We start from the raw sequence: 27,357 nt of genomic DNA, 5'->3' as shown, positions 1-27,357 counted from the left end.
TGGACACTAGAAATCAGTTACTGCAAGAATAAGCCAAGATTTGTGCACAGTTACTGGTCAGGGATCAAGGGACATAAAGCGACAACTATTTCTGAGTGGTCACAAAGCAGTAATTTTTCAATTGTAACCTGCACATGTTGCTCCTGTACTGACCTGTTTAATTTTGCTTCCTAATGAGCGGCATTTCCTCATCTGGAGAGTCCAGCTTGTTGTCCCAGCTATAAAGAACTACTTAGGAACAGCCACACCTACCTGATGAGTGACAGCTCTGACCTCCTTATTAGATTCAAGTCTATTACTCATGCTAAATTTTCTTTTGCACCTCCTTTTTTTCCCTCTAGAGAACACAGAAGCAATAAGCCCTCACTCAGTGCTGCTGAAGGTTTCATATTTACAGCAGTGTTCAACCTCTTTCTTCCTTTTGAGAAAATGCTAGATACTGTCTTTTAACCCACATCTTTATTTAAAAATTGAGGCATAAAACACAACAGGATAAACAAAAGGACAAGTTAATATTTGCTTTCCACACCTGACAGAACAGGAGTGGTGCATTTCTGATATTAATTCTGAGTAGCAATTTATCAAAAAGGCGTAGAAGGCACAAAACACGCACTGGATCAAAAATAGAACTTCTAGAGATGTTGGTTTGGTTTCTGAACCAGAAGCCCACGCAGGTTTTAAAATAACAAATGGCTACTTTATTAATTTTGCAGGATTTTCTATTACTTCATAGCTGTATAAAATAAAACATTCATGTCCTAACTTTGTTCCCTGCCAAGCACTGATATTATTTACTAGTGGATGGGGAGCTGGACTGTATTTGTTCAGTGTGGCAAAGGCTTCTTTGCCTACCGCACTGAAATTATTTTGAGATTTACAGAACATCTATGTAACCATAGAGAAAGTAGCTTTCCAGACAGGCCAGACCATGTTGTGAAGGGAGGCAGTGCTGACTCATGCAGACTGAATTATGGCAAATAAAATTTTGCCAACTGCTGAGCAGACACAAGGGTTTTACTTGCTATCCCTAGCTGCAGTGCAGGCAGAAACGCTCAAGCACGCAGAAATTTCACAAGTGTCAAGTGCTGACAATAACAGAGTAATGGGGTTAAGCAAGGTTAGTTGTTGCAATTTGCAATCCCTCTGCCATAATTAGTAAATAATATTTTGGTAAGTCAGAGTTGCAGGTTCACTTCAGATGCATTTGTTTCTCCACACTCAAGTTTTGATGCAAGCCAAGAAGCCGGTCTAATCCGAATAGGCTGGGATCCCCTACTGCATTTGCTACAAATGTGGGTTTTTCCCCACAAATCTTTCCGTTTTAGGTGCTAAAAACCTGTTATTTGCTACATACCGTTGGCTTCTGTGGACCAGTACTAGTTTTGAATAGTGTACCTCTTGCGTACCAAATTTTGTGAGGTTCTCTGGAATTACACATTGCTTTTAAAGGACGAATGACATAAACATTGAGAAAATTTGAAATAAATCTTTTCAGGTTTCAGAATGTTTTGTGAGTTGCTGTGAAAAGGAAATTTTTTTCAGATTCACAGACTTCTGGAAAGATGCAGGCATGCTATAGAGCAAGTATATACTATGATAAAGATAGGCAAAACTGTGTAAGACAGTAAAGTAAATGTATGATTAATAACATAATTAATAAAAACAGGGATTCATTGACAGGGCAAACAGATCACTGTGGTTTTAAGCTGGTTTATGAAAGTCTACACAGAAGCTCTGTGTTGATGAAACACAGAGGTTTGCCCTGACTGTGGCTCTTGCTTGCCTGGTGTAACGCTGACAGTTTGAGGTGCTGCTGCTGCCCCCATCTGCCTGACATCCTGCTGGACTTTTCCATGAAAAAAGGAAGCAAAGGCAAATTCTTCCACTAGCTGCAAGTAATAACGTTGTGCTGTACCTCAAATCAGTGACAAAGTTATTGCATTCAGAGGGTTGGATCTCGTTTTGCAGTCATTTCCCAAAACTGAGTTGTCCTCTTAGATTAAGGTTTGGTTTTTTTTTTTTCTTTTGCAGTTGAAAGTTTGATTTTGACCAGAGGTAAGTCTGTCAGAGTAAGTCACTTTGTAACTTACATTGATATTAAAGTTTAACAAGAGATCAAGCCAGAGATGAAATCAATGGAGTGTGAAAAGAGATCATACTATCAGCCATTAATGCTTCACTTGAATTTTCATGAAAGGCTTGTCTGGCTTTTATCCTGCTTCTTGCTTTGGAAAGGGAAATCTATAACAATTTGCTGATCTACTTCACTGATCTACTCAGAGTCTTTCTGGAAATTCATTTGCCAGAGAAATGGTTTGGCAGAAGTCACTAAAATAGTAAAAAACCAAATGATTCTACTATTTCTGACAAATAACCCTCACCTGTCTGTTACCTTTAACCTTCATGGCTAAATAGTTTAAGGCAAAATTATCCTTTTGTCCTGTGTCAGCAATGTCAGGAAAAGGGCTTTTACTGCCTAAGAAGATAAATCCACTGGCACTTGGCACTGGCAGTCCATCCAAGAAATGCTGCACTGCATTGCTGCCGCTGAATTTGCTTTTCCTCTTCTGAACTGGGATCATCATGGATTGGATGCCACTGCCTAGATTATTATCTTGGCACTTAGTGAGCACATTAACTGAAGGGACAACTGCAAACATGGCAGTTTCAACCTGCTGAAACTGTAGTTGTGTCCCATGTTTCTGCCATGATGAGGTCCTGGGCCATTTTGTCTTACAAGGAGCCAGCTCAGTCCTGCCTGAGTAGCACTCACTAGACTGTCAGGATTTAAAATCAGATGAAAGAGAAGAAACACTTTAATACAGAGACACGACCAGGGAAAGAAGCTCTGTCGCTATTATAAAGATGTTAAAGGTTCCTGGTAAAACTCATAACATCTTTGCTTGGCATGAAGTCTTCATCAGTCCTGGATGGTAAATGAGAAACAGGAAACCTCACCGGCATTATTCCAGGTAAATCTATATCAGCAAACTCTGCTTTGTCCAGGTCACAATGGAACAACTCAATACACCTGTGCATCCCCAGACTATCCTCAATTTCACCCTTCAGTCAGAGAAACTACCCAGGGAAACTCCGTATCAATTCCACAGCAATAAGGCAGCTTTGAATCAGAGCCTGCAGTAAGTCAATTTAAGCACAAATCCATGGACAGGTTTATTTCAGCATTTGCATAACTATTTTTCCACCAGACCCCCACCCTTTTTCAGTGCAGAAAATGAATAATGCTGCAAGGTGAATTGTGCTTCCTGAATTGTTAAAGTTTTTATAATCTTCCTTATTCAATAATTAGCCTTGGGTTTTATTTAATAAACATTCAGAAGCAGTGCTGAAGAGAAATATATTTTAGTTGATTTTCTCTGGGGTTTTTATGTTATTCTTACTGTAACTGGTGCTTCACAAACGCAGCTTTTTCTTCACAAGATTCCTGAGGCAAGTTAATATTAGTATCTTCATCTTGCAGATGAAGGACAGAAAGGTGGAGCAATTTAAGCAAGAACATTTCAAACATTTGCTATTTTTGGATACTTCTCTTGGGACACAAAGGCTTACTTGAAGGACTTGCTCTGCCTGGTTTCATGGTTTCATTTGGAGTGGGATGTACTTTCTTTCCACAGAGCAAATCACACATAGCTCAAGTCAGCACGGCAGAAATCAAAGGCTGGTACAAGCTACAGAGCAACTCCTCTCCAAGCAAACCAATTTGTCATCACTTGTCACATTCCCACCTTCCTTCTGTTCCCAGCCATATGTTCCCCTCCCCTTCCACCAGCACTGGCACCTGCCTGACTCCTTCTGTGAGCTCAGCCTGAGGAAAGGGAGAGAAATGTGTGATTACTTGTTGACAACAAGCTACAGAATCAGTTTTGTATTTGTAATAATCATAGACTCCTAGAATGGCTTGGCTTGGAAGGAACCTTAAAGATCATCTAATTCCAACACCCCTTCCATGGGTAGGGACATCTGCCACTAGACCAGGTTGCTTAGAGCTCCACCCTGGCCTTATAAAGTGTATTTATTTGCTATTACTGTGTGCTATTACTAATTCTAAAATAACTGTTTTATTTATGTGTAGTAAGGCATTAGCAATTACATTTCAATTTACTATTTATTTACATAATACCTAACAATCACAGAAGTTTATAAATATTCATCACTAATGATGGCAATACAATTTACATATAACTTATGCATATTGAAATAATATATTATCATATATTATTTATAAATTATATTTTATAATACCAGAACCCCATAAAATTTCGATGGTACTGCGGAGGAGGGGGGAGCACCCACTCAGCACGGCAGCCCCTTGCACTGAACGGTTCACGGTTCGTCAAACAAATGACATGTTTAGGCATCAATGAAACACTAAAAAAACGCCTTTTACTTTCTCCTGACGGGACACCTTGGCCGACTCCCTTCTCCCGCTCCATCCCTCCCTGCTCCCGCCCACCCGCGGGCGGGGTGCGCCGGGGTCGCCGCGCGTGCGCGCCGGGGCCCAGGTTGGGATCCTGCGGGTTCCCGGGAGCCTTCCCCGGGAGCGATGTTCCGCCGTCCCCCGCGTAATTTCCGCGGCCGGCGGCGCGCAGCCTCCAGCGGCAGCAGCGAGGGCGAGCCAGAGCCGGAGCCGGCCGCCGCCCCGTCCCCAGACTCCGGCGCCAGCTCGCCCTCGGAGCGGGACGCGGAGGCCGAGGGGGATCCCCCCGCGGGGCCCGGCGCGGAGGGGCCGCTGCCCGCGGAGGAGCCGGCGCGCAGCTCCCGCGGCCGGGCGCGCAGAGCAGGGGCGGGCACAGCCCCAGGGCAGTGCCGAACCGGGGCCGCAGCGGGGCCGGGCCGCGCCGGGAAGGAGCTGCTGAGCTTCGGCGGCGAGGAGGAACGGGAAGGTGAGGAGGGACCGTGCGTGTGTGTGTGTCCCGGAGGGCAGGGCCGGGAGCTCCGGGACAGGGCTGCCTTGGGCTCCCGCCTCAGCGAGCCCCGCGCCGGGCACCCTCCTGCCTCTGGCTGTAAACGTAGCCAGCGGTGCTGTGTCAGGGGAGGGCTTGCACGGTAAACCCATACTAAAGCGTGAGCTGGGCCTGGTTAGTCTGGAGAAGGCTGAGAGGGGTCTCATCACTCCATCTAAATATCTTAAACGCGGATGCCCGGAAAATGGTGCCGGACTCTTTTCAGTGATGCCCAACTAAAACACAAGAAGTTCCACCTCAACCTGAGGAAGAACTTCTTTACCTTGAAGGTGGCAGAGCACTGGAACAGCTGCCCAGGGAAGGGGTGGAGTCTCCCCCTCTGGAGACATTCCAAACCCACCTGGACATGTTCTGTGTTACCTGCTCCAGGTGACCCTGCCTTGGCAGGGTGTTGGATAAGGTGATCTCTAGAGGTCCCTGTCAACCCTAACAATTCTGTGATTCTGTGAAAAGTACTTTGACAATTTATGTCCATGTTCTTTTGGCTGGGAAACACTTGAAATCTTCTTACAGCTGGAGAAAACCAGAGAGAACAAGTACTGTGTGATGCCATGACTAGTTAATGATGAACAAGCTTAAATAAATGAAACCTAAGTGTTTAATTGACACTTTTGAGCTGTTACTGTTGTGGTTGATGGTAAGATGTGGCCACCTTGGTGGAGATAAGCTGCAAAGAGACCCTGCATTTCAGCAATGCAACATTGCTGTGTTGAGACAGCTGAGCTGCACAATTTTTAACTAAGTGGTGATGGATTATGAGTGATAAAGCCATAGTTATATTTAGAACTAATCCAGTCAGAACTGAAAGCCTGGATGTGGCCCTTAGTGCCATGGTCTTGTTGACATGTTGGTGTTTGGTCATAAGTTGGGCTTGATCTTAGAGGTCCTTTCCAACCTCATTGATTCTGTGATTCAGAAGTTATGCTGTACACACATAGAGATTACATGCACTTTTATATGTAGTACATACATATATATGTGTGTATATTGTTGGCTTTATTAATGTTACTCAGAATCACTTTGTTTTATCTGGTAGGTGAAGAGTTTTTTAAAGTTAAAAAGCCATCCTTCAATGAAGTAACCTTTAGAATTAAAAAGAGGGAAAGCCTATTGCCTGCACAGACAGAAGCTGAAGAAAGCAAAAGTAAGTCCTTTTTTTGGTTAAATGTATTAAGAAGTGAAGAGTGATGTAAAAATACTGCTGTTAAATGTTAATTGAACCCAGAATTATACTTACAGTGTTAGTTTACAGGTTTATAATTGTAATGTATTTGTGCTGAAATTATTTTCAGTTTGACCTTGGTAAAAGATTATCAGAACTTGGAGGCTGTTCTTGAGAAAACCTGATTATCCAGAACCATGTACTACATCAAAGTTAACAAAGTTCTGATAAGTTTATACCTCAACATCATATCGTTCAAACTATGGGCCAGGTATCCATTGCTTATTGCTGTCAAATTGCAGTTTGATCTGAGTATTGGCATTGAGGGAAAATGTGAGCTTAGTAGCATTTTGTTTGATGAAACTTAATGTAAGCATTATTAAATTGTGTGCTCTTAGAGCATTTAAATATTTTAATTGAATGCAGTCAATAGCTTTGATTATTCTGGTAGTATCCCTAGTTTCATTGAACTATAGACAGTGGCCCAGAGAGGCTCTGGACTCCCCATCCCTGGAAGTGTTCAAGGCCAGGTTGGATGGAGCCCTGAGCACCTGGTCTAGTGGAAGGTGTCCCTGCCCATGGAAGGGGGGTTGGAACGGGATGATCTTTAAGGTCCTTTCCAACCCAAGCCATTCTGTAGTAAGTTTCCTGTTGGAATATTTGGAGTTTGTGTGTTTTAGAAACAAATGTGTCTGAAAGTTCTCTTTACGTATTCCCCTTTTGACACCTCTGTCAATTCACAGATATAGCATATTTGCTAATGTTAGATAAAAAAAAATTAGACTGAAGAATAATTCCCTTTGAGGTTATGATTCAGATGAGATGGTAAATTTTCTTAGTAACTTCTTATAAAAGCATATCATATTCTTATAAAAGGTTGTACATTCTGTTGTTCAGTAATCTGATGATGTACTGAAAGTATAGTGGCAGATGAAGAGAAATAAATATTTTAAAACAATTTGATAATAACTGGAGACAAGATAGATATAAGTTTATAGTTTAACTAAGAGCTCCCTCATTGTTAATGCTTTAAAAAAGTGCTTTCTAAATGCAGTTTTTCAAGTCAAGAATCCAAATATGCTGTAAGCAATCAGAATATTAATTAGTTGTTATCTGGGAGTTGATCTCATTGCTTTTGTGCATGTAAATATGCTCTGTGTCTCAGAAGGACTCGTAGTCTTTCTATGGGAAGCATCATCAAAGATGCTTTTATTCAATACAAGAACTGGCTTGTAAGTGACTGTTTGGAATGATACAATTTGGTATGTTTTGATGGGAACAGGTGGAGATAGACAAGTGACCAGCCTTTGCTGCAGCAAGGCATAAATAATTTCTGGTAACCAGTTATGGCACATCATATTCCAGCAGCTGAAACTGAAATAATGGATCATACTTTTTCCCCCCCTAATACAGAAATCTGGCAGTTGGAGCCTGGAACTAGCGACACCAAAGGCACTTGTGAAGAGCAGGAGGAGGAGAATGAGGATGAAACTTATTCTTCACTGAATGAAGACTACAACAGCTCAGACTCTGAAAATGAATCCAGCTCTCCACAGAGGAGAAAGGATTTATCACCACGTTAGTTCCCTTTTTTTTTAAGAAAGCTATTTTAGAACATTCTGTGTTTGAAGTACATGACGAGCAAGATAAGTCCTACTCAGCTTAAACCACCTAAGGTATAGGCATCAGTTTATCCTGAGTCAGGCCTACCCTTCTGGAAGAATAGTGATGGTTCCCCTGTATTTTTAGTTGCAAACATTTGTTGTCTTCCTGTGCTAATTTTGGAAATGGATCAGAAGTTATGAGCATTGGTTATAGAAGAAAGGCAGCAGAAAATTCCTCTTTAGTGATGCACAGTTCCCTTCATGAGGTGAAAATAAAACTTCACTCCGAGGCTGATTTGTAAACTCTGGATTCCTTTGTAAGCTCACTGAGTTACCTAACCCTGATCTTTTAGGGAGACAGAAAAACAGAGGACAGGCTAACACCGATTTATTTAAAAGAAAAATGTTTGAGCTTTGTTTTTGGAATGAGCACTACTTTTTAAGGATGCATTTTCCATTTCTTTGAATTCAGTGTGGTAGAAAACCATTTTGTGTCCTGTATCCAAAATGGTACAGTGGTGCTGAACAGTTGTGATGATTGGCATTAGGTGTAGAGTGTTGCTTTTAGTCTTTAGCTTAGATTTTCTCTCTCTTTCAAGCAGGCGATATCCCCAGTGCAGCTCACATTGAGGCTGCTCGGAGGAAGCGTCACTTAGCCAGGACAGAGGATGATTATCTTCCCCTGGATGTGTCAAACAGTCCTCTGGTCCCTCAGAGAAGAGGAAATAGTGATTTAGACAGTGAAGATGAGTCTGAAACAACAAATCTCGATTTTGCTCCTAAAATGAGAACTCTTAGGCAGAGGATGACTGAAGACATGGGTGAGTTTGTGTTGTTTCTCCCAGAGGCTTTGTTTTACCGTCTGGAACCATGTGGGATTTGTCCAGTAAGGAGTGAGGCTTTGGTCCTTATTGCTCTTGGAAAAAGTCTGTACAGTTGGTACTTGAGGTTTATATGGGTCATTAACCTGGTTCAGGTCTCACTTGTGGGGGTACAGGATACTTTGAGAAACATTAAAAAAATTATTTTTGGCCTTGTTGACTGCAAAAAGAATGGCCTTGTAGAAGGCACATTTACTGTGAATAAAATTACTGTAAGTTCTGCCTCCTGCTTCTGGTCTGGTCTTCTAAGTGCTCTCCCTGCAGTGACATTATAACTCGTTTTGAAAAATGAAAAACAAACAAACAAGCCAGTATTCCAGCCCTCCAGAAGTAAACAAACGTACTGCGTGCACAACATAATTGGCTTTCCCACTGCTTTTATTCTCTTAGAGCTTCTTATGGTGTTGTTTATGAAGCGCAGGTTTACTTTATTATTTGAATAAGGGCTATAAGGAATGTATAACTATGAGCAGAATCTGCCATTCAAATTAATGCTAATGAGATTTTTGTATCTGTAGTAGAGTGTATGTTTTGGAATGCTCAAGGGTTTGTTGGGTGTAATGTCAGTGTCTATACTTATACTGTTGTTTGCATGTATTATACACAGCTTTGCTTTGAGACATAAAAACAAGATGTTTATGTGCCTCCTACTGCAGTAGTAGTTGTCTGAGAAATAGTTGGGGAAATTAATGTTAGTGTGACTTCTACAAATCCCAGTAGCCTTTTCCAAGCCTTCCTTGCCTTTCAGTTTTGAAGTCCTCCATCTGCAGGTTTTTCATCTGCTATTTTTTGGGTGTATCAATTCTCAGTAGTGGTTGGGAGACCCATTGTTGCTTTAGATGGAGGAGAACACGAGACGGGAAAAAAAAAAGGGCGTAGTTCCATCTAATAATGATTGTTTTAACTTCCAGTGTCTGTGGGTGATGGATCAAGTGATTATGAAGCCAAGTGGGAAGAACAGCAGATAAAGAAAGCTGTTAAACTCTCTCAGGTGACACATGCTTTCCTAACCACTGGAAGTTGCTTTTTGCTCATAGGCAAGAGAGCTTGTCTGGGGAACTGTTATATGTCCTTCCTGCCCTCTCATTAGAAAGGATTTTAGGAAATTATTCCCTGATTCTTTAGGGAAAGGATGATTAGAAAGATGGGAAGATCATAATGAAAATCTATAATCTCTGTCTGGCTGTTGAGGAGCAACATGGTGGTGACAGCCCCAAAGGCAGGTACCTGTTGTGATAAGAGATCGCAAGAAGCAGAGAAGAAAATTCTGATCTCTCTGCCATGCAAGGGGTCTTGAAAGCAAGAATATGCAAGTAATACAAATGTTGCAAGGTCACAAAGCAAAAATTACTCTTTTAATCTGCTAAATTTCTGTTGAATGTCAATCTGAGAGATGTCTCCACAGTTCAGCAGAATGCTGTCTTTTTCCCAGTAAGTAACTGGCAAAAATAAAATGTATTCTGATGTGCTGGGAGTTTTGTTTCTCGCTTGGATCACTTACTCTGGATCAGTCTCGGAGCATCTGAATAACCAGCTCTTTATCAGAATTGACAGTTGTAGAAATTTTTCCAATTTGGGGAGTACAGGAGTGGGAGAAGATTACATCTTTCTGAGACTGGTGTTCAAATCCAGTAGGATATGTGTTCTTAGGTCCTCATACTCTACTTGTTTATGGAAAAGTTAATTCTGCTCTTCAGGAAACAGCAGCAATTTTTAGCAGTAGACCTTGTTAGTTATGGACCTCATGCTTGAGTTGGTTGGGTTTTGTCTAGACATTTTTGTGATTGAAATATGTATCTATATCAGTTGTCCAGTATTCAAATGATGTCTTGTTGATCTGTAGAGTTGCAAAGGGAGAAATGGTGTAAGTGGTGTGTTAAAAATTGACACTTAATTCTTGTAGGAAATTTGTGATGATGCCTCTGTGCGTAAATATGAACCAGCCAAACCCAAATTTGATACCTCTGTTTCTCTACCACCTGTGAATTTGGAAATTGTGAAGAAGCGACTGACTGAAAGGTAACTCCTTAACTTATGAGTTGTCTGAGTTTTTGTCACAGAATGAGACAATAGCTTCAAAGTCTTATTCTTTTTTCCAGAGTATTGGGCTTTTGTTGGGTTGTTCTCGTGTGTAATGATGTCTAATGGAGTACCACAAATTTTTTACTTTATGTGGCAATGCTTTGTTTTAGGGGAGCATTTGGACTTTCCAAGACTGTTTTTGTCCACTTGAACTTTAGGAAGTAAATTTTATTTATTTGGCAGCAGCTTTTTATGCTTGCTGGCAGTTCTTGATAGGAGCCTTGGCTCGATGTTTCATTTGCCCAGCAAGCAGAACTTCACTGCGGGCAGTGGAGCTGGCACTCCCACCCCTCCTATGGTAATTCTTAGACCAGCTGCAAAAATAACCCAGTATTTCCTAAAGCAGCCTAAGTTCTCTACAGGCTGTTCAGAACGTGCCTGGATCTTTTTCTTTAGTTGTGTGCCAGGCTGTGACTTTTCTTGAGCGGCTCAGCTGCTGTGTGGGCAGCTGAAGTGTCCTGGGTTGGATGTGGGAACCTCCTAGAGGGCGTGTGGGAAGGATAGCTGGGGTCAGGCATCCCAAGGTAAGCCATCCTGTCATCCCTCCCAGCACTGGGAAGCAGCTGTTCAGATAAGTTTAGACAAGTAACTTAATACAACTGAAACATAAATTGTGCTGTGAACTTGCACCAGGCTCTCTCTGGATATGCGTTGCTTTGTACAGACCATCATTGATGCATTTGTTTAGAGAATTGAAGCTAAGTTGGACTAAATATTTTTTGAACTTGTATGCTTTCTTAGCTTTAGTTATCTGAAGGGAATTGAGTTAACTGAAGTAGGAATTTATGTACAGATTTATGTACAAATAAGGAAAATAAGAATACAACTGTCAAGAGTGGGAAACCTGTCTGGAAAACAGCAAGAAGAGGAAGGGGAACCTGTTTGGTGTAAACTTTGTAGATGTTTTTAACATAATAAGTGCTGAAATAGGTTATTCTTTTTTCTTTTTAATTTGTAGCACAGTAGAATGCAATAGCTTAGTCCAGCTATTTTCTTTGGGAAGCGTTCAGTTCAGGGAGGTGAAGTAAGATGTGGTCTTTGTCTTGATTTTGTTACAGGCTTGCTCAAGCTGAGCAAACACTTGGGATGTGTAAGGAGGGAAGGGGTAAAAAAGAGAGGAAGCAGAGTTGTAATATATGTGAATGTTAGTGTGCTACCTGTCTAATAGTGACAGCTGTAGACCGAAGTTTTTGGATTTTATCATATACTAGTAAGAGTTCTCAGTTGGTTTGTATTTAATAGTGAGCACACTGTGAATGCTTACAGGTACTGCTGTCCATGCAACTTGTGTTACACTGGTATGGACATGTTGATGTGAGCTGTAGTTCTCCCCAGATTATGTTGGGTAAAATCTATTTAATAATCACATAATTTGGCTTTTTTGTTTTTCAGAAGTGTGGTGTATTGAGGAGTCCAAGTAAAATATCAGTGGTGCTTTCAAAACCAGCACCACATAAATGACATTTGGGTCTCCAAAGCATGATGTTTGTCCACAGCCTGTGCTTCTGCAAATGTTGGCATGGGTAAATCTTTCGGTGCTGCTCAGGTCAAATGCAAGCGCTATTATTAGCACAGGCAAAGATTTTTTATGTGATTATAATGGGAAAAATGTTTTGGAATGGATCAGCTGTTAAGTTGGCAATGGTTCTGATTGCCTGGCTTTCTCTCTTTTAGGATCACATCATTACAGGATGTGCACCGTGCCCACCAGAGAGAGTATGAAAAATATATGGAGGATATTGAGAGCTCAAAGATGTCTGTCCAGGAATTAGAGAAGTCTTCAGAAGCAGCTCTGAATTACAAATTCTACAGGGCCATGAAAACATATGTAGAAAACTTGATAAACTGTTTGAATGAAAAAGTATGTATATTTTCCTCCTTTTTTTTTGAGATGATAAAGGTATATTCTGTCTATGAAAAATGAGGAATACCACCCAGTTAAAAATCAGTTCTATCAGAATCAAATTTAATCTTGTGTCACTTTGCAGTTGTGAATTTCTTCAGGTAACTCTAAAGAGAAGAGATGTTAGTTAGTGAATACATTTTCTTCAACGGCTAGCGCCTCAAAAGCAAACTGACAGAAAACAAGGGGCACCAATATTGTCCTAGTGAACCCTTTTGTATGAAATTGTTACCTTGATGAGTAACTGGCTTTTGGTTTGTGTTTTCAGCCTTATAAAAGAAGCCTGAAAAACTCCAGTGACCAGTAACTTACTTGTCAATCTATGATACTTCTCTTCTAATTTCTCAGCTATATGAAAAACCCATGGAAATTGGTTTTTGTTCGTGCTTATGAGATTTAAATCAGTTGAAAACCTGATTAGTGTTTACTGTATTTCAGCTGAAGGACATTAATGAACTGGAATGGGCTGTACATGCACTTCTTCAGCAACGAGCCTTGAGAGTATCGAAGCGAAGGCAAGAGGAGCTGAAAAATGAATCTGCTTATGTTCAGCATCTGACAAGTGAGTATGAAGTTCAGATTTTCAGTGAGAAAATAACTTCTGTCTTCGAGCAGAAATAGTTAATTTTTGGGTTGATTTTAAATTTCACCTTTGCTCTCCTTTCCCCTTCCCATTGTCAGTAGGTGTGTTCTGCTGTACCTCATTCAAAATTCTTACCTTGGTAATGCCCATGATACTGTTTTTCTCTGGTTTAATTTCTCTGAATATAACATGACCAAGTACATTGTCAATTTTTAGTTGTTCAACTCAGCAATTTCCCATCAATTTTTAAAAAGAGAAATGGGAGTCAGTTTTCCAAGAGGTCTCAAGTTGGAGAATTCTTGCTTATTATATTCTGTCAATATCTGAAAAATCATTTTTACCTGAGAGTGTCTGTAAGGCTATGTATGTGCTCAAATTGGAGATTTCAAACCAGGAGGTGACACACGTGTGGCAAAGCATGAAGAGAGAAGCCACTTTGTGTAAGGGTTTTATCTAAAAGAAAACTGTGTTTCAGTCACTGCAGGAAAAATTAGTACAGTTTTCTCAGCTCATAGTTTCTTTCCACTCCAATGTATTGTTTGTATGCTGTGTGAATCTCTAGCTGCTGCTATTTAAAAAACCCAAACAAACCAGACCTCCAAAACCAAACTCTTTAAAACTGTTTAGGAAAACCTGAGAGCAATATGCTTGGAGCTGCTTGGAACAGATGGAGGCCAGATGCACTGGATCCTGGTAAATACTAAATCATATGGGTTCAGTCTTCTCACTTCAGGGGATAAACTGCTGATGAGAGAAAGTAGCAGATCTGGATGGTTTTGTAAAATGGTGTAGCATACTGACAGCAGGTGTAAGGAGAAAAGGGTAATAATGCCATAGCAAGAGTTGCTATTAAAAATGATTTTACCTCCAGCTCATTACAAATGAGACTGTGGTTGCATGTTTAGCAGCACACAGCATTGTTTTTTATGTTCCTAGTTGTATTTAATAGAGTGGAAAGGCTGTTTTTGCTTACATGATAGTACTTCAGTAGTAGTACACCCTTTTGCTTTGGCATGTTTTGCATGTATAAGCCACTTATTAGTGCTACAAGGAATTTACTCTGGATTAACTCTGGATACTATTAGAATTTTGATTAGGTTTGTGCTTTTGTTGGCTATTTTCTAAATTTAAAAAACCCAAACAACAAAACAATAGGAGGAGATTCTTTGTTTCCTGTTTGAAAACAAAACAGGAACTTTAAAAATGTACCACTTTATTTTTGGCTGTTTCTGTCTTCTCATAGGTGGGAATGACAAACCAACAAAAAGTAGATTGGAAGGTGATGAGAAGACCCAGATTCTGGAAATGTGTGAGCATCGAAGGTAACTGTTAAGTAGAGGTGCACTTAACTCTGATAAATGTGCTGTGCACTGATGTCCTGTCATTCCTGCAGTCATGAATGTAAACCTGGAGGATTACTAAATGAGATTGCACTAAAAATATTTCAGTTTTTGCTTTCCAAAACTTGAAGTACTTGGAAGCCATCTATGTGTTAATGTCATTCTCTTCGTGTTGATTTGAAACTGAATGCTAATAGAGCTGGATATTTTAAATTAAAATGACTTAAGTGAGACAAAACTATGAGGGGAGCTTTTTTCTTCCTATTTTAATTAATAATGGGAACTTTTACAGAAATATATTTTTGTATTACTGTATAAATAGCAAAATTGGGCAGAATTGTTTCTGCTGGAGAGGTGGTGGTGAGTGAAGCAAATCAACCTCTAGCCCCCAGGTCTGCTATCAGCGTAGGTCAGACAGACGGTACATTTTGGATGTTCAGAGATTGGTACCATTTTTTTTTATATTATTGGGAGCTTTGAAAGTTTTACAGTTGCAGTGGTAACTAACTCATAACTGTACTTGGAAGCAGCAAGTGCCTTGGAATTGTAATGGATGTAAAGTGATATAATAATACCAACTTCCACTCAAAGCAGTTAACTTTTATTGCTAATTGATGTAAATAACTATTTAAAAGTATTTATGCAATATCACTTCCATATCATGTATCATCTTTCTGTGGTAGAAATTCAAGCCATTGATTTTGCAGCCTCTTTTTCTTGATGCCGTGGTACAATAGTTTTTAGAACCCCACTGGCACATGGGGGCTATCACCTCTTTCATGTAGGTTGTTGAACAAGTGATCCAGGACTGACAGGACAGTCTGAGGTCTCAGTTGTTTACTACACACTAAACTATCAGACAGGATCCAGTTCCATGCCAGATGCTTGGTGTTGCAGATGGGATGAGTTGTTTGCCTCATCAGTGGGAATGAGGTGAAGGGAAGGTTTTTGCACAGCTTGTGGGAGAGGTCAGAGATGTTGCTCTAAGCCCTTGGATTTCAGTTCCCAAATCCCCTTCTCCTTCCACAGTTCAGGAGTCCTTTTGGTTCTGTAGTTACTGTTGCTCTGCCCATTGCCTCTCCTTAGGCTGTTGTTCTCATGGCTTGTTTTAAGTACATTTTTTGGAGTTGGATTATTTTTCTTTAAGCTTTCTCCTGCACACACAGGAGAGGATAACTCATCTGAGTTCATTCCAAAATGCAGGACTTGCAGGCGGCAGGCGAGGGAACAATCAGGAGAAGGAGATCACCACGAGGGCTTGTCGAGTGACGAGGAGCTGACTCCCACAGAGGTGGATGAGTTCCAGAAGAGCAAAGGTTGGTGACAGTCCTAATGTAATGTCCTAGAACAAGATCTCTTGCTGATACTTCTTTAATGATTTTCTTTTTAAGGAAGGGTAGAGGAATACTTCAATTGAGTTCCATGTTTTTAGTTGCACAGTGTAGGAAAAAAATGTACCCAGGCAGTTCTGGCTAATGACTTGGGAAGAATAAATGAATGGTTGTAGATTTCTTTTGGTGTCAGTTATGTGGTGGCAGCATTATGCATGGCTTTTTAAACTAGAGGTAAGATCTGTCAGATTATGCCAAAGCTGATCTGACAGTACTCAGTGCAGTGCTGCAACTTGTTTCATAAAGGCAATTTATTTCCTGAAGCTAGAGAGTGAGTTAAAGGTTGGTGTTTTAATTATCTTGAGTGAATAGATGAAGAGGAGTAGGGAAAGGCATAATACATTTTCTTCACATAACAGCAGAAGGGTTTTCATGCCTGAAATTTTATCATTCTGGAATAAAGTTTGAAACATTAGTGCTTTTATAAATCTGTGAAATAGATAATGAAGAAACTTGCCTTTCCTTGGTCTTCTGACACCATTTTTTTCTAAAACTGGGTTTTCCTGGGAGCTGTTTTTAAACCATTTCAATGTCAGATGTGTCAAAGACAAATAACAAATGCAATTCTCATAAAAATATCTCTTAGGTCCTATAGATGCATAAACTCTTTAGCTTATGCCTCAATAAGTTCTGTGATTGTTTCTTTTTATTCCCAATGAATATTATCCATAGATAACGTTTTAGAGGATAGTAGGAAAATCTTTGAAGATGTACATGCAGATTTTTGTGACATCAGAAAAATCCTGTTGAAATTCCAGGAATGGAAAGAGAAGTTTCCTGACTCCTACTGTGATGCTTACATCAGTTTTTGCCTGCCTAAGCTATTAAATCCATTGATCAGAGTTCAATTAATAAGTTGGAATCCTCTTGAGGTAGGTGCATCAGCTGACATTTTTGTTAAAAATTCTGTGTTTGTGTATTATGTATTAATTTGAAAAATGATTTTTTTCCCCTATACATAACACAATGCATTAGAAATTAAGAAAGCTACTGTGTTGTCTCAAAAAATTGAAGCACATGGAATCTTATTAACTTTTCCCTTTTACCTCCAGCCCCTTTTGCAACACCACCTGTAAAAACAGTTCTCTCTTTTGGAGACACTTGAACAATCCCACCCATTAAATTCTAACTTTAAATCTAGTTTTGCTGGTTTGCTGTGTTGGCCCATTCAGTGATGAGGGTGGATCTGAAATCAAGTGGGAATCTGGGGTGTCATTGGATAGAGCTTTTCTCTTAATGCTGACCAGCTGAACAACTAACAGGAGTCATCTTTCAGCAGAATTTTACAGAGCTGGAAGAGATGCCCTGGTTCAGAGCTATAGAAGAATTCAGTGATGCAGAAAATGTATCTGAATCAAAAAGGGATGATGATCATGATAAAGAAGTTTTGCCTAGAGTGATTGAAAAAACTATCCTTCCTAAAATTACAGGTATGATAAGATTGTATCGAAAATGTTCACTGCAGCTATGCAATCAAACATTAAATAAAAATTATAATATCAAATAATGTTGGTGATATCACAGTGCTCCAAGATGTAGTGATTACATAGTTCCACAGAGTGAGGCTAAGGTGGCCTCTTTAAAATTATTGTGAGAGGCTGAGCTTTTTATATGTTTACCTCTGTTACATTGTAATGGCTTGAAACTAGGACAGATATGTACTTGCATATTATGAATGAAATAAATTCGTATTTTTTTTTTTCAGCATTTGTGAAGAGTGTGTGGGATCCTTTATCTACTTCACAGACAAAGAACCTTGTACAGCTTTGCAATAACATCTTTGGAAGACAAATCCTTTCCAAAAATGAATCCAGTCGAGCAAGAGAGGTAAAAGCTCCTGTGGTAGTGAGAAAGGGGAACTTCACCCACTCCGTGTAATTTTGTGTGTGTTTCTCTGGGCACTGAGAACATTGTCCTGAAGTTCTTTGGTTCTGATTACTTTTTTGTTTTGTCACTTAGTATTAAGATGACTTAACAGTTAAACTTCCAGCTCTCTGATGCTCTCATTGTTGAAGATGATGAGGCAGAAATTAGCTCCTTTTCGTAGAAAAATTCTGCCTGTATCTATCCAGAATCTGTTTCTAGATCTAATCTTTCTTCACTGCAATAACAATGATTTGCATTAATTATCTTTCCAAATTTGAGTTTTAACTGCTTGTAATACTTCAGTGGTCCATTCCTTAAGCTTTTATTTATAAAGTAAGCTTAGAATTTTAAAACCTGAGAATCCCCAAAGGTTGGTTAATTGGTGAGGAGAAAAACTACTATGTAATCCTAGAAATCCTTTAATAATTACTCTTATATACAGTCACTCTAGCAGGCCCTTCTTAGCCTGATTCTGGGTTTATTCTGATGTAAATCAGGAGTTTTATCTAGTGGAAATGGGGTGGATTAACTGGTGAAATGGGATAGATGTTTGAGCCCTGAATATGAAAAGAAATATTTTAAAGAAAATGATTATGCCTTGCAAAATTTGCTGTTTTGAAATCATGGCTTAAAGGCAAGAGATACAATTGATCTTAGCCAGAACTTAAAATAAATAAATAGGCTTCAAAAAAAAGGTTGGTGGCAATCTCTGGCACCTGAAAACATGTTGCCCTAAAATGCATACTATCCTAGCTATGGTGATTTTTTTTTTTTACATAGAATTTAACATCTTTTAATGGAGATCCCATGTGTATAACTTAGTTTGGTTTTAATATGTACAGTTTTCCTGCTGCACTGCAGATTAACATGCAAAAAAAAGCCTCACTTAGGGATATAAGGGATATAGCAAAACCCTCTAGGCTAAGCCTATAGATAATTACAGCTGTGATTTGTCTGCTGTTTCTATTTTTTTATTCAGGATCTCAATGTGTGTTATATACAAATGGCAGCTGCACTTGTCTCTAAGGTATCAGACCTCTGGGTGAACTAAATAACCATTGCAGTTGTTACAAATGGAATATGAAGTCTTTCTTCTGAGGACACATTATTATTCTTTTTTAATAGGATTTGATGAACACAGTTGTCCTAAGGATGAAGAAATCTGTAGAGGAAGATGTCTTTATTCCTCTTTATCCAAAAAGGTAAGCAGACCCTGTGACTCTCCTAAATTTGTATTTTTTTTAGTTCCTCTACCCTTCTCCCCTATAGATGTAAAAGAAATATTGTAGATATCCATAGCTGAGAGATCAGATGTCTGTTTATCTTCTTTTAAATCAAACAAAAAATAATCCTTATTTTAACTTTCTTCCCATGACCAGCACTGTGGAAGACAAGTCATCACTACGTTCAAAATTTCAAGAAAGACGGTTTTGGTCAGCTGTTAAGGTAGAGAAAAATAGGGCTGGTTTTGTTCTGTTTGTTTTCTTTGAAATTCATTTCACTGAAAACATTAAAACCCCAGACAATATTCCAGTTTCCCTGCTATTCATTTTGCCTGTCCTCCTCCTTGACTCAGAGCAGGTTCATTTTCAGGTAACTTAACCTCAGGGTATTTTACCTTCACAGACATAGCCTTACACCACACTCAGAAATGACATTTGTAAGGATTTATAGTGATAGAGGCAACAGAAAAAAACCATTACATAATAATACTGACATGAACTACAAAAAAATCTTTGTGGTGCCACAAACTGTAACATCATGATGTTATGAGGGACTATGTGTAGTCTTGTCCTGAGCAGATGTAGTGACTTTTTCACTTCTGTCTTGGATTCTCTGACAGTTTTAGTTGCCTTCTGTACTTAGCAAATTATTAAACCTCGTAGAAGGGTAAAATGCTCTTCCCTGCCTTGGGAGGTCATACATACACATATACAGGTGTATATATACATATATAGAGATGCACTTTTAAAATTAATTAGGTTATTTACTATATGCAGTAAATTATTAGTGGCTAACTGCCCAGAAGTTTGGAGAGTGTAAATCCTGGGGTCTGAATACTTGAATTGGGTGCACATATTATCTTTTTATCTCTGTCTTGCATGAAACTTTTAATATTTTTAGCTCACAGCCACCAGTTATGCAGATTCTTTGTTTCTTCATTATTGCAGCTGCTCTCCAATGTTGTTCTTTGGGATGGGATCATCCAGGAAGACAAAGTCCGTGATTTGGGACTGAACAAGTTGCTGAATCGTTACCTTCTCCTGAACATCCTAAACACACCTCTAGGGCTGGATAATATAGAAAAGTGTAATAAGGTAAAAGATCATGCTCATTGGAAGAGGGTGTATGCTAAAAGCCTTTTGTTCTTCATTAGTAGGGGTCAAAACTGAAGATGAAACATTTAAAAAAATAAAATTTAAACATTTAAAATCTGTTTTATTGTCTTTTTTAACAACCTTGCTGCATAAGAGCATTTTAGAGAAAATTCTGGTCTGTCGGTTCTTAAGCGTGGAGAGAGTTCTTAAACTTGGAGAAATAATGCTCATTTGAAAGAAAAAGCACAGTAATAAGCTAAACTTGCCAGAAGGTTCCTGTCAGAAGTGATGTGTCTTGGTTAAATTGAAATGCTTGTTAAACTTTTTCCAAATATTTATGGTATCAACAGGTGGTTGCATGCCTCCCAGAAAGATGGTTCCAAGATCTCAAGGGAGGATCGACTCTCCCTGAATTACTGAACTTCAGCCAGCACTTGCTGCAATGTGCCCGTGTGCTACACAAGGACAATCACAGGTAATGGATGAGGCTGTCCTTGGGATTCCCCAAATACTTTGTGTTAAGAACTTTTTAAATTCTGTAAATATCATATATTTAGCACTTTAAAGTATGTTCATGTCATATATATATTTATATCTGAAACGGAAGATGGAGTCTAATGTGAAGGAGCATTTCAGCAGTCCTTGTTTACTGTGAGCATTTGAGGTGGTTGATGATGCATGCTTTTAATGAGTAGCCAAGAGTAGCCAAGGTCATGAAACAAAAATGGTACTTAAGTCAGGTTCATAGAAGTGCTGCTATAATTTTTTTTTCTTTTATTCTTAAATAGTGATGAAATAAAAGAAGTTCTTCTCCTGCTGGTGAAAATTGGAGCTCTGCATATCGTAGAAGGCTTCATGGAAGAGCATGAACTTGAACACCTTAAACCAATGATTAGGAAATAGAAATTTTTGACACAATGCTTACATTACTGAAACAAGCCTGGTATTCACACTAAACCAGTTCTAGTATGAAATTGGATTAGTGGATCCTGCCTACTCAAAGAGGTAGTGGTAATCACTGTCTGGGTGTTAAATACTTGAGGTGTTTTTTCCAATGTCTTTTACTGCCATCTACTCCTAGATTAGGGAGTATTTAGAAGTTGCAGTTGTCAAAGCAATGGTTCAGGCATTCTAAAATGTGTGACAGTGCTTTACTGCTGTATCCTTCTTGGAAGGAATCCTGCAAACAGAAAGTGCCTGTGAACTTTTATCACTGCTAGCCAGTAAACAACTTGACGAGTTATTTTCAGTATTAATTGCTGAGTATCATTCTGACTCAGCAGTCACTGAGCTCCTCTGACTTGTGGTCCACAGTGATTTTTGGTAAGGTTATTGTTAAACCATTCCTAGTGAAAAAGAGTTCATGATGCTGCTGATACAGAAACAAGGGGAGTCAGTGTGCAGGTAAGGAGTCAGGATTTCCATCACAGCCATGGTGATGATGAGAAGAATAGAACAGCTTCAGTTACTTTCTAGTAACTGGAATTCTAGAAATCTCCCATTGCTTCCCAGTAAGCTCTACAGAGCTCTACTTCTTCATATCCTTATTAGATTTCTAATGTTTTCTAATTTTGTATATTTGCAATAAATACTGTTAGAGAATAACAAGGATGTTTCATTGTAAAAACTGTAGCGCATCACAGAATCTGTATGTTTGTGACTATTTCTCCAAAATCTTCTGGGACTAGAATTTAACTCTAGCAGACTTAATCCCTATGCTTTCTTTTTATATTTTTTAAGTTAAAAAAATATTTTTGTAAAATATTTTAATTGTAAATAGCTTTGATCAGTATTACAGACAAAAGATTAAAAATAATTTGTTTTATTTTGAAAATAAAATACTGTGGTAATGACTCTTCAATTCCTTAACATGTGACAAAAATGTTATTAAGACGTACGAAGAAAAAAACCCTCCAGCTCCATTAACCTTCAGTAGCTTTAGGATTTATGTTATAAATACTGCTTTCTAATAATCAATTTCTGTTGCTTTTCCTCTCAGAATGCCAACAAAAATGCAACTGCTCATCAGCAATCCCCACAAGCTCATGATCTCATTGCTTTTCTCTTGTTCTGCTTTGTCTCATCCCAGCTTGTCTCTAGCACCAGCCTTGTGCTATGACAAAAATGTAATTGATGTTCTATCACAATTTAGCTCTGTACATGTTTGTTTCTGGAAGAAAGATTCCTTGTAATGAGTTGTAAGCAGTGGGAGGGCAGTGGCCACTTGAGCCACAGAAATCTGTTCACGCTGAAATCTGGAAAGGTTAACTTTATTGTTTGCTTTGCCCATGTATATACAAAACTTGACAATTGATCATCCATACAGTAAACTAAAAATATTCATTTTCTCACTAATTTTAGACTGCAAAAAACATTATTATTTTTCAAGTTCTTCACTCAGTTCTTTCCATATTTTTTCCTCTATTTTTGAAGTATCGTATTCTCTCAGCATGTCAAATTCCAGCCATGGCTGGCTCCACTTCTGTGCTGCTTTCATTTTATGTTCTGGTAGCTCAAACTTTATTCCTTTTATATTATATTTGGGTCTTTCCCACCGTTTTGACCATGGTTTAGGTTTCATTCGTACCTGCAACTAAAGCGAAAGATTAAAAAATTTAAAAAAACTCCAAAAGGTATTAAGTAATTAGATTTTTGATTGTGAGCTTAGCAAAAGGTGAGACAAGTGCTGCTCTAACAGAAGGGAAGTAAGAAAAGCGAGCAATCTGTCAGTGTGTTAAGGAACTACTACTTTATATGACTGTTATAAAGAAACTTTTTAGTTAACACGGTCTTGATTTATCACAGAGTCCTTAAATGAAACATACATTGAAGGTAACTCACCTTTTGCAGTTTTGCTCTTTATTAAGGAAAAATAAAAGTAGCATGATGGCGGGAAAGGGAGGAATTATCATACTGAGTTTCTACACAACACTCTGGCAGGGTGTGCTGGTCTCTGGATTTTTCCTGACATGCAGATTTTAGCTGAGCCTTCGATCTTTCTTACCTTGTTTCTTGACACCAGCCACTCCTGAATCAGTAACCACATTAACAATAATGTTTCTGTAAGAAAAGCTTTCCCCTCTGCACTGTTCTACAGAGGAATGTGGAGGCTGCTACTCTTCGCATGTTTTCAAAATTAACTCCTGAGGATGGTAGGTGTTTACATCCTCACCATTCTTTCACTACAGAAATGGCACAAAGACTTGCCTGATTTTACCTACTTTTGTCACCCTGGTAACTGATGCAGCAAAAGCTGCTACAGCCTGCCAGGATAACAGTCATAAATGGAAGTTAAGTAAATAATCCTGTGCTTTCCCTCTGAACCACGTGGCTCGTACCTTGTTCACAGGAATTTCCTCGTGGTCCATAAGAGGCACAGGTTTCATATTGACATCGAAAGTGCTGTACTCGGGGAGGGCATCTCGCAGGTACATCAGGTTCTCATCCAGCCTCTTCTCCAGCTTCAGAACCTCAATCGCCTGGATTCGAGGACTGTACAGTTCATAGCAGATTTCAACCCCTTAGAGACAGAAAGCCTGGTTTAAGGAACCAAATTCATGAGAAATACCAACACCCAAGCAGTACTGCTTCAGTTCCTGTATCATTGCAATCTGCTTTTTAGTTCTTAGAGCACCTACAGTGCTGTGTGCACTTGTGATGGTACTTGTGCACTGTGTCTGCACATTTCTTTGTAAGTCAAATCTTTGATACAGAATGGTTTAAGAGACTTGAATGGCTTGAGTTTAAGGAAGATGAGGTTGGGTTTTAAACCTCACTCCCTTTTGGTTACAATGGCTGTTATTACCCATTTCAGTGTACATGCAGTGTGTATGAAAGGACACCCACCCCTTTCAGATTTGCCCTCAGAATTACACTATTTGCATTGCCCCCAATTTTGTCATAATCCAGCATGTGATCCTATGATAAAACTCTTCTAATTTGTTGCTTGTTAAACAGTTCACGCCTACGTTCCCAGTTCATGCAAATACACTGTGCTCAAAATGGGTTGGTATTTACATGGCAGCAGACAGTCCAGGCTCAGACATAAGCACAACCATCACAGAATGTGTAAAAATCACCAAGTGCATAGACAAAAAAATTACTGTGCAGTTCTATGCCATCAAGTACAGAGCACATCAACCTTTCTGTGTACACAGTTTTAAACTTGCAGAGTACTCTTAACAGGCAGACTCACAATTTCACTTCAGTCTGCTGTTTTCCACCCCACAGACTAAACTTTGCAACTTAACACATTTTTTGCTGAACACTTGTAGCATAATTACCACAGCTGAAACCCCACCTTGGTCTTCTATGACATTTCGAAGGACAAAGGTAGCGCCGAGTCCCTTCCCTCCTCTGTGAATGCAGATCCCAACAAACCGCTTGGACTTGTCACTGGCATAGGGATCCGCAGTTGTCACAGCTAGTACACTGCCTGCCAAAAAAAATGGATTAAAATAAACAGCCTGTCCCAGTTAGTATGTACCAAAATGTGGGGAAGAGTCAGACAAAGTGCATCTATTCAGGTGCATTTTGAAAATATTTTTGTTTCCCATCAGAACTGCTACAAACACAAAAAACTGCTAACATGACCTGAATTGATACAGGTTGAAGGGATTCTGCAGGTGAACTACAAACCTTCTTCACCTTTATTTTTTTTGCTCTTCCCTATCCAAATTGAATATAATTAATCAAATGTTTTTTGGGTTTTTTTTCTTTAGCTTTACTGGTAAACCATATGCTCAAGTGCCAGGATTGAAAAAACCCACATAAAGGAACACATTAGGATTATTCTTTTAATGAATCTGGATGTATATATGAGATTAAAATACGACATACTATCTTATAAAAACACATTCTAGTTGATCTAACACACCTGAGACTTTATGTTTTATGCTATTCTACATATGACCACACTATCTACCACCCCACACAATGTAAAATACTGACAGAATTATGACAGTTTTAGTGCTGTTAACTGACCAACATAGAATTCTGGGATGTTGAAGACTTTTCTTCTCTGTATCATATCCTTTCTTTCTATATAGTATTTAAGAGGATCTGTTCTCCCTCTGGGAGGTATAAATTCAGGGCTCAGGAACCTGTAAGAAAAGCCACACTTTCAAAAGTACGAAACAAAAGCATTGGCATAAAAAATACTAGAGAATTCCAAGTATTTGGCCTAAAAATTACCAGCTGGTTAACCACCACCAGTTGCCTTTTCAGAGATATTAACTGCAGTCCATGAAGTCACCAATTTTGTTTTATTTTTTTTTTAATCCAAAAAGAATTTTTGTGGGGTTTTGATGTTGGTTTGGGGGTCTTTTTGTGGACTTTTTTGTTTGTTTGTTTTGTTGCTGTTCTTTTAAACAGATTTTTTCCCAAACCAGTAATACATGTTAGTCTCAGAGGAGCTGACTGAAGGAGGACAGTTCAGTTAGTGCTGTCACAGCTTAGGAACAGGTTATCTCATGGTTTAGTTGTAATCCACATGACAGAACACTATTTGTTGACTTTATAATAACAGATATGGAAGAATCTATTACAGTTTTCACAAACTGATTCTACAGGAGACACCACATAAATCTCCTTTTGTCTTACAAAAGCTTAAAGGGACTGGTAAAACTATTTTCTGCTAAAAAAAATTAAACCATGCCAAGGAATTTCCCCATGGCCTGGGCCTCACTTATCTGACTGCTGAGTTGAAGGCACACTTCCTGACATGGACTGGCTTGAGCGGAGAACCATTTCCAACAGATAATTGAATATGCTCACTCTGGTTTGGATGGAGAGACCACTTTGGACTCAGAGCTGATGGATGAAGCTGGACTCATTTAATTCACTTGTACAGATTCATCTTAAAAGTCCTGGATCTGACCAGGAGAGAAGTGCCCAACACAGTGGAGAACAAATGCAAAACTGCCTTACAAACCTTATGGGGGCTGTGGGGGCACCACAGAAGTTCTGGTTGGTGCTGCTGCCCACAGGCACCACGCAGGCAATAAACAACACCAAACCTACTCATGATGTTCAAAGTGAGGTTTTTTGGAGGGGGCAAATGAACAATACAGTACCACCACTCTCCTTCCAGACACAGCACTGCAGTTTGAACCACTGGGTCATTTAAAGCAGTGCAAATTGGGTTTAAAACCCAGGCAGGTTGTGGATGCTCCAGCCCTGGAAGTGTTGATGAACAGGCTGGATGGGACTTGGAGCAACCTGGTCTAGTGGGACGTGGCCCTGCCCATGGCAGAGGGCTTGGAACCAGATGATCTTTAGGTCCCTTCCAACCCAAACCATTCTGTGATTCTATGCAATGGATTGAGGTGACATCAAAAATGCCCAGAATGAGATGTCTCATGAAGGCTACCAGAGACAGCAGGTCCATGTCACAACCAGGGATGTACACGCTCACAGCTGGTCTCGAGGTCCAAGGCAAAGGCAGACACAGGACCCGTGTCCCTGTCACCCCTGGCACACTAAAGCGATACCTTTAACTAAAGAGATGCCCTTAACAGACTGAGTCTCCCACATTAACCCCAGATTTGCAGAAGTATTTTCTGCTCTACATTTTTTTTCACATTTCACTGCTTTCAGGAACACCAGGAACAGTATTTTAAGGTGTTTTGAACATATTTCAACACAAATGATCCTTGCTAGAATTTTACAAACCGTGTTGAGTTTTTCTTTTTGTGTAATAATGCCTTGACTCTTTCAGTAAGTGCTCACACAGTGGCCAGCCTGAGCGCAGCGCTGGACACAAGCCCAGGCTCTACAAGCTCAGGTGAGCACTGGGACACCCTCACCTCCTCTCCTCCTTCTGCGTCTTCCTGTCAATAATGACGGGCTTCGGAGGCGGCTGGAATTTCGGTGGCTTTCCATCGCTGCTCACTCGGTACCCCGATAAAGAAAAACACCCTGTAAAATTCAAAACAACGTTTAAAGCACCCGTGATTTCAAGCTGAACCGCCCACACCAAAGCAGGACACGGCACCACAACCCGCCCGCCGCCAGGCCAGCCCTCCTCCCCTCCGCTCTGTGGGCCAGGGAGGGCAGGGGGAGGGCGCCGGGCAGGGGGGAGGCTCGGGGGTGCCCGGGGAGGGGGTGAGGGCGAGGGCCCAGGCGATGCTCACGGCCGGGCAGGGCGATGGCGGCGCCCCTGGGCGCCAGCCTCCCACAGGCAGCCGCCATGGCGGCCGCGGCGCTGCCGCTACGGCGAGCGCGTCGGGACAAAGCGCGTCG

At 39.9% G+C, this 27,357-nt stretch overlaps 2 protein-coding genes across 4 annotated transcripts; one reads left to right on the top strand and one right to left on the bottom strand.

Annotated features, from left to right (window-relative positions):
* The first annotated feature begins 4,496 nt into the window (after positions 1-4,496).
* GCFC2 (GC-rich sequence DNA-binding factor 2) lies at positions 4,497-22,262 on the top strand. Of its 3 annotated transcripts, none has more exons than XM_032104105.1 (18): positions 4,497-4,904; positions 6,022-6,129; positions 7,561-7,725; positions 8,354-8,572; positions 9,544-9,623; positions 10,536-10,651; positions 12,389-12,575; positions 13,056-13,179; positions 14,444-14,522; positions 15,744-15,856; positions 16,604-16,803; positions 17,208-17,361; positions 17,637-17,758; positions 18,923-18,999; positions 19,177-19,243; positions 19,969-20,115; positions 20,466-20,590; positions 20,904-22,262. In XM_032104105.1, the coding sequence occupies exons 1-18, from the start codon at positions 4,565-4,567 to the stop codon at positions 21,016-21,018; spliced, it is 2,538 nt and encodes an 845-aa protein (XP_031959996.1). In that variant the 5' UTR covers positions 4,497-4,564; the 3' UTR covers positions 21,019-22,262. The 3 variants fall into 3 exon arrangements, with proteins under 3 accessions (XP_031959996.1, XP_031959998.1, XP_031959995.1); XM_032104107.1 differs by having other exon boundaries at positions 8,351-8,572; positions 17,211-17,361; XM_032104104.1 differs by having other exon boundaries at positions 8,351-8,572.
* Positions 22,263-22,368: 106 nt separating this feature from the next.
* Positions 22,369-27,357, bottom strand: MRPL19 (mitochondrial ribosomal protein L19). The gene is made up of 6 exons (XM_032104108.1): positions 27,249-27,357; positions 26,922-27,033; positions 25,099-25,217; positions 24,416-24,550; positions 23,454-23,635; positions 22,369-22,708 (listed from the first exon to the last, which is right to left on the bottom strand). The coding sequence occupies exons 1-6, from the start codon at positions 27,304-27,306 to the stop codon at positions 22,493-22,495; spliced, it is 822 nt and encodes a 273-aa protein (XP_031959999.1). The 5' UTR covers positions 27,307-27,357; the 3' UTR covers positions 22,369-22,492.

The sequence above is a fragment of the Corvus moneduloides genome, chromosome 3 (genome assembly GCF_009650955.1).
Source record: "Corvus moneduloides isolate bCorMon1 chromosome 3, bCorMon1.pri, whole genome shotgun sequence".
Lineage (NCBI taxonomy): Eukaryota > Metazoa > Chordata > Aves > Passeriformes > Corvidae > Corvus > Corvus moneduloides.
The sequence above is the reverse complement of the archived record's forward strand: the minus strand, read 5'-3'. Positions and strand labels throughout refer to the sequence as shown.

Bases quoted from the DNA above. Each gene is read 5' to 3' on its own strand.
- MRPL19 (XM_032104108.1), bottom strand. From the start codon at position 27,306: ATGGCGGCTGCCTGTGGGAGGCTGGCGCCCAGGGGCGCCGCCATCGCC. The intron at 24,551-25,098 runs GTCAGTTAACAG...TTTTTTTGGCAG, and splicing joins CATCCCAGAATTCTATGTTG to GCAGTGTACTAGCTGTGACA. The intron at 22,709-23,453 runs GTACGAGCCACG...CTTTCGCTTTAG, and splicing joins AGGAAATTCCTGTGAACAAG to TTGCAGGTACGAATGAAACC.
- GCFC2 (XM_032104104.1), top strand. From the start codon at position 4,565: ATGTTCCGCCGTCCCCCGCGTAATTTCCGCGGCCGGCGGCGCGCAGCC. The intron at 8,573-9,543 runs GTGAGTTTGTGT...TTTAACTTCCAG, and splicing joins GAGGATGACTGAAGACATGG to TGTCTGTGGGTGATGGATCA. The intron at 17,362-17,636 runs GTATGATAAGAT...TTTTTTTTTCAG, and splicing joins TATCCTTCCTAAAATTACAG to CATTTGTGAAGAGTGTGTGG.